The sequence below is a fragment of the Scomber japonicus genome, chromosome 9, assembly GCF_027409825.1.
Source record: "Scomber japonicus isolate fScoJap1 chromosome 9, fScoJap1.pri, whole genome shotgun sequence".
Taxonomy (NCBI): domain Eukaryota; kingdom Metazoa; phylum Chordata; class Actinopteri; order Scombriformes; family Scombridae; genus Scomber; species Scomber japonicus.
In genome coordinates this window covers 10,129,632-10,136,414 of record NC_070586.1, presented here as the reverse complement: position 1 = coordinate 10,136,414, position 6,783 = coordinate 10,129,632, and the positions used below count along the sequence as shown (strand labels likewise).

The following is a 6,783-nucleotide window of genomic DNA, read 5'->3' as shown; positions in this document are numbered from 1 at the left end:
AAGGGCATGAATGTCTGTTGTGGTTTCACACCTATATACCATGAGCTAAAAATACATAATTCCCTTGCATTTGCTTCATAGAAGCTTCAGATAAACTTTTAACCCTTACATAATGTTCATGGTCAAATTTGACCCATTTTTTCACCTGACAGCTGTAAAAAATACTTTTTCTTTTAGCCTGCATTTTGATGTCTTCCCCTATTGTGACCCAGAATATACAAAAAAAGGAAATATATATTCATCCAAAATTTCAAGAATGTTCATTCTTCACATGTAATATAATTCCCTGAAATAGCTCTCATGTTTCATTTAACACATAGGCTATGTAGGTTTTTTCTCATAAAAACAAAAGAATAAACGCTCTCTGCTCGCTGAACGCTTCACTAAGGATAAATCATGTTTATCTGTGACTGATGAGCTCTTTATGAATGATTTGTGGTTCAGAAATGTGGTATAGAGACTAATAATGTGAGGAAATACTCTAACAGTATGTGAGGGTTAAATACATGTTTTGCAGAGAAGGAGTGTGGATTTGGTCCTCTATCACTTTACATTGTGAATGAATTATGAGGACATGATTACAGCAAGAAAAACATGCTCCAGTGTTCATTTGGCACCTGACTGTTGTGCCCCCCCCCCCCCCCTTTAAATAGAAGTCAACACATGTCTGGTATGTGTTTATTTATGTTTACATGGGGGGGGTGGGGGGTTGAAATCGCCAAACACAAATCCAGTAACATATATTTTCTCTACTGGCACATTGTTACATTTGAAATAAGATGAAAAAAACAACCCTGAGTTAATGAATTGGCTTTTTTTCCGCTGTTTTAGCAACAAACAAGCCTGTGAATCAAACACTATGTCCTGCTGGATAGAGAAGAGGAGGAGGGGGAGGGGGGGGAAGGGTGGATCACGTGTATCCATGGTGACCTCACACTAAGGGGGCGGGGCTTCAGCGCTCATAAACAAGGAATGGACCAATCAGAGAGCTCGGTGGGCTGTCACTCATATGGCGGACAGGCCTTATAAACTTTGTGTAGCTCGCTCAGTGCTTTATGTTCTCCTCCATCCTGCACTAGCGAACATTTATAAGATACAGTAAGTTGTTTTGCATTTATTACTCGTTTTTCTTGCTTTATAACACGAGGATAGTCGAATTTGAAACCTAAATGTAATATTTAAAGCAGAAATATTGATGATAGCTCTTTGTTTGTGGGTTTTTTTTGTCATTTAAATGGACCACAGTCAGATTTAAAATTATCTACTTAGCTTTAAATCTCATTTGTATGTGTTTTCTTAAAAGTGAAAAATATATCAAGATGTTTATTCTTCATCTGCTAACCTTTTAGCTATCTTGTTTAAATCATGCTACCCTTTGTCGTCGTCGTCCTTTTTTTTTTTTTTAGCTACCTCTATTGGTTTATCTTTATCTATTAGGTTGATCATGATGGATATATATGGCTGCTATTTATTTTTGGCACTTGCCTGGTTAAAGTTTTGGTTTTCTTTTCGTTTTCCTGGTCAGTGGTTTCGATGCTCTCCTGGCCTTGTTTTCTTGGCTCAGCTGCAGCTCCAGATCCCGTGACTCCGAACAAAACAACAGGATCAGCTTTCTTCTTCTTCTCCTTGTTGCATAGTTTATAGCTTCCACCTCCCACCTCCCAAAACGACGAAAAACAACCTTAAATTCTCAATATCAATCAATTCCTTGCACGTAATCCACAAAATAGCATTTTATTTCAGCTCATTTGGCGTTTAATCCCGGTGTTTTTCTCTCTCTTGTAAATCGGGAATGACTGTGCAGCTTTTTAATGCATGAATCATTGCACTTGTGTACAAAGTGTACTACGCAGGGTGAAGGCGGTGCAAGATGAGTAACAAGATCAGGACATCGTATGAGAAGGAATTTCGATGGAAAATTACTCTTACTGAACGATTTTCCCATGAAAGAAATGTTTTTTAGGCCAGTGCATGTAATGGAGTCTGGTCTGCAGAAACACCAGCTGCAGTGTTTTTTTGTGTGGAGAACTTCCGGCCTCCTTTAAATGATTAACAGGCTTACTTAAAGGGAATGAGTCATAACTTAATGTATGTGTTGTTGTTTTTTCCAACAGTAGGAAGCCATAATGCTGCCTCTAGCTGTTTTGGCAGTGTGCCTCACTGCAAGCCTCTCATCTCCAATTTTGGACCCACAACTAGATGATCACTGGAATCTGTGGAAGAGCTGGCACAGTAAAAAGTACCATGAGGTAGAGTATTGTTTTTTTTTTTTCTTCTTTCATTCATGCTAACCTACTTTTTTATTCTGTTCTGCCAGTTCCTTATGAAAGGTCTGACTGTCTTGTTTTGTCTTTTTTTTTTTTTTTTCTTGCAGAAGGAGGAGGGATGGAGGAGAATGGTTTGGGAGAAAAACTTGAGAAAGATCGAGCTGCACAACCTGGAGCACTCCTTGGGCACGCACTCTTACCGCCTGAGCATGAACCACTTCGGAGACATGGTAAAGATCCACAGCTTCAGCACGCAAACCCACGTTACACCCTGTTTCATGTGGAAAAATCAAGAGTATAGAAAGTTTTAGCAAAAACAATAGTTAAGTGTAACCATACATTAGGGATGTATGAAGTTATTAGCAGTGTTTTGAGTCCATTCTGTCACCATAACAACATGCAAATATAACAATTATGCAGAAAATAGAGAGGAAAAAAACCTAAAATCTTCATATCTGTGCAAATAGTTGCTATAAATAGAAATTACATCTAAATAAGTCAACTCAAAATACAAAGAAGAAAATTTCCATATGCACTCAAATGTCCATTTTCCCTAAATCACCTACTGATCCATGAGTCTCTGCAGCTTAGAAACCACACACTACTCACTTCTGCTTGTTACCATTTGATCTTCAAGTCTTATTGTTCCCGTATTTGAGCCATGCTAGAAACCCTAACCTTTTTTATTGATTTACTTTTGTTTGTTTTTCCTGCAGACACACGAGGAGTTCAGGCAGCTCATGAACGGTTACAAGCTCAAAGCACAGAGAAAGTTCAAGGGATCGTTGTTCATGGAGCCCAACTTCCTGGAGGCCCCTCGTTCCCTGGACTGGAGGGATAAGGGATACGTTACTCCCGTTAAGGACCAGGTAACTACTTGTTTTGTTTTTTTTCCCCTCTGGTGCACGGTTATCTCAAATTGCCTCGAGGCTCTTTCTCTCTGGCAGCCACACCTGACATGAAATATCAAGGTGTGATGACATATTGATATTCTTGGAGGCAGTCATGTGATTTTAAAGTGTTGAAATGATGTGGCAATAACATCGCAGGGATGTTCAGACACAAGTGAAGAGTTTTGGGGGATTGTGGTGAACATGCAACCTATAAACACATTTAGTAGTTCTTCTTGCAGTGTTTCATAAGTATCAACTAAAGACTTACTGGAGGAGTTTGGTAACTTCTATAAAGCTTAATCCTCACATACTGTTCATACTCTGACTCATATCATAAAAAATAAGTCAAATTTGAGCCTGAACAGTATGTAAGGGTTATTTTAAACAGTTAAGTTTTTAACTCCTGTCATACAAATTAACATTTTAATGAAGGTAAAAGAGCCAAGCTGGTTGTTAGAAGCTCTTTTCTTAATCACTGTGTTGTTGTTGTGAGCTGATCTAACATTCAGACTGCAGTAAACACGCTGACGTAATGATGCAGCTTCTGAACAGCTGCATCATTACCACTTGGTCTGCTGTAGTAAATGTTTAACTTGAACACAAAGATAAGAGAGCCACTTGTTGTTTGTTTTTGTTATCTGTGTGCCCCACATACACCTCCTCCTCCTTCTCTTCTGTGACAGCACAGTTTGTCCTCTCCTCCCCCTTTCTGGCATAGATTAAGGCTGTAAAATGAAACCGGTCCGACCAGCCCTTATACTCACTGTAAAGCTTCAAAGTAGGCCAGGGTGGATCTTATACATTGGGTCAAAGAGGCGGAGCTCAACATACAATACAGCTTTTATTTATAGTGGCAATGTGCATTCCTGAGCTAGTGAAACAAGGAGCAATAACAAGAAACAGAGTGCAATAAGAAAACAGCATAAAAATAACATGTAGACTCTATTTATAGCCTGCAGCTATAATGACAAACAAGTCAGCTGGATACATAAACAACTAAAAGGCCTAAACAAAAAAAAATGGATCCCCAAATGAACTGAATTTTAAAATATCTGCATTTGAAATAGATTAAACTCTACTTACTGTATTTAACTTCAGAATTACAGCAATATAATGACATCAGACAGTGTCAGAAACCCACAAAAAGCAGAAATAAATGACACATTGAGTCATATCTTGACTAATAATCCTCAACTTCAAAAAAAAAAGCAGAAATGCAATTCAGCAGCTTTTAATGTAACCCCTCCACTCTGTTCTTCTTCAGGGTCAGTGCGGTTCCTGCTGGGCCTTCAGCACCACCGGAGCTCTGGAGGGTCAGCACTTCAGGAAGAGCGGCAAGCTGGTGTCCCTGAGCGAGCAGAACCTGGTGGACTGCTCCAGACCCGAGGGCAACGAGGGCTGCAACGGCGGTCTGATGGACCAGGCCTTCCAGTACGTCAAGGACAACCAGGGCCTGGACTCTGAGGACTCCTACCCTTACCTGGGAACGGTACGTGACTTTTGGGCTCATCACATTTAAAGGCCTTTTATATGGATTTGGATCCACTTTTAAGTATAAAGGTTTAGGTTTAGGTTTTATTCATTCTGGTAAATCCAAAGATTCTTCTATCCAACTTTTTGCATCCAGTTGTGATATTTAACTTATCTTCCTTCGTAAAGGGCAGAATGAAGTCTCATTTTGAAGATTAAAAAGTCTGTGAAACTGTCAAATTTTACTTGGATAGTTATGAAATTAGCTTAAAATCACCTTCATTGATGTTATTGCTGTTTTTTAAATAACTTCCACATTCAATTATTAAAATCTTGGCTTCCCACTCATCATCTTTTTCTCCTTCCTCTTCTTCCAGGATGACCAGCCATGTCACTACGACCCCAACTACAACTCTGCCAACGACACCGGTTTCGTCGACGTCCCCAGCGGTAAGGAGCGCGCTCTGATGAAGGCTGTGGCCGCTGTGGGACCCGTGTCCGTTGCCATCGACGCCGGTCACGAGTCTTTCCAGTTCTACCAATCAGGTCAGCTCTCAGTTTTATTAAGAATCAGTTTTTTGGGGGGTTTTTTTTACCTTTGTTATATTTCACCAGCTGTGTTTATAAGAGTTTACATGAGGCTGACTCAATGTTTGGATGGTTTTGTATTTATTTAGGAATCTACTACGAGAAGGACTGCAGCAGTGAGGAGCTGGACCATGGCGTGCTGGTGGTGGGTTATGGCTTCGAGGGAGAAGACGTGGACGGAAAGAAATACTGGATTGTCAAAAACAGGTCAGTCAGACATGTTAAACTTAGCTCTTACATGGTGACATGTTTTTATTTGAGGTACAATAAGTTTACATTTCAGCCTGTAAAGATAAACTGAGCCTATAATTAAATTGTCAAGTATTATGAGAGGATCATTGGATCTTAGCTATAGTTTGTACAACACTATTTAAAGAGTTTTAGTGCTTTTAATCTATTTAATTTTGCCAGATTGTTGAATTATTTACAGGTTGACTCTATTTTCAGTCACATACTGGATTTTTTTTCCATTTTGCTTATTTCACATGGAGTTTCAAGTTTATTTATTTCAATTCAAGAGAAATTACAACTCCTTAAATTGAATGAACCTCTCTGAATGATGAGCAACAATGACATTTCTCTTAAGTTAAGATCCCGTAAAATTGCAGATACACAAAAAAGCTAATTCATTAATCCAATAAACTAACTCCTGACTGTTTCTTCTTGCAGCTGGAGTGAAAAGTGGGGAGACAAAGGCTACATCTACATGGCCAAAGACAGAAAGAACCACTGCGGCATTGCAACAGCAGCCAGTTATCCTTTGGTGTAACAGCCGCACAGCTCCGCCCTGCAGCACCGCTCTGCAGCACCATAGTGTTTTTTTATTGCAATAGTTTGGCTGGAGAGGATGGAGTAAAAGAAGCAGGAGAAAGCCTCAGTCACTGCGACTCATTGACAGGAGATTCTGCAATGTTTTATGGAGAAACACTGATTTTAGGGAAAATGGCGCCGTTTTTGTTCTGACTGGTTTTATGCCACTTTTATTTGTTTTTTTGTTTTTTTTAAGATTTTAGTTTGGTGTTCATTCTTTGTAAATATGTGTATGCTACTTGGTGAGTAAAGCGTTTACAAAACGCTTCATCATTGTAAATGATTTTTTTTTCTATTTTTACTGTGATCAATTAAAGTTGTGAAACACTACATGGGGTTTTTTGGACTTTGTGAAGATTTACGTTAGTATTTTGAACACGTCTCAGTCGTTTTTGGATCATACACACTGAAAACCTTATCTCCAAATGTATAACTTTTTATTAGTCAAAACTCTCACTGAACAGCGACTCTATGCACATAACACTGTTAATATGCACTTAAAACAGAGTAAAGCCAATTTAGTTCTGTTTCTCTAGCAAAAGTGAGAGAAATTGACACAAATATGGATTTAAAGTTAACTTCCAAATGTTTCATGGCAAAGTGGTTACCAAATGCTGGTTGTGTGTTTATAATAGTTTTTAAAAGGAGCTTAAAGTCCAAACCCTTATCTTGTTCCTCCCTTTTTTTTTTTTTTTTTTAAAGACAATGTAAATCGAAGCAATGTTTCATTCAGAGTTCTATCGGCACTAATCATT

At 38.7% G+C, this 6,783-nt stretch overlaps 1 protein-coding gene across 1 annotated transcript; it reads left to right on the top strand.

Annotated features, from left to right (window-relative positions):
- The first annotated feature begins 1,010 nt into the window (after positions 1-1,010).
- ctsla (cathepsin La) lies at positions 1,011-6,358 on the top strand. Its single transcript, XM_053326091.1, has 8 exons — positions 1,011-1,098; positions 2,115-2,249; positions 2,375-2,497; positions 2,984-3,136; positions 4,425-4,649; positions 5,008-5,176; positions 5,308-5,425; positions 5,888-6,358. The coding sequence occupies exons 2-8, from the start codon at positions 2,127-2,129 to the stop codon at positions 5,985-5,987; spliced, it is 1,011 nt and encodes a 336-aa protein (XP_053182066.1). The 5' UTR covers positions 1,011-1,098; positions 2,115-2,126; the 3' UTR covers positions 5,988-6,358.
- The last annotated feature ends 425 nt before the right edge of the window (positions 6,359-6,783 follow it).

Bases quoted from the DNA above. Each gene is read 5' to 3' on its own strand.
- ctsla (XM_053326091.1), top strand. From the start codon at position 2,127: ATGCTGCCTCTAGCTGTTTTGGCAGTGTGCCTCACTGCAAGCCTCTCA. The intron at 2,250-2,374 runs GTAGAGTATTGT...TTTTTCTTGCAG, and splicing joins ACAGTAAAAAGTACCATGAG to AAGGAGGAGGGATGGAGGAG. The intron at 5,426-5,887 runs GTCAGTCAGACA...TTCTTCTTGCAG, and splicing joins TACTGGATTGTCAAAAACAG to CTGGAGTGAAAAGTGGGGAG.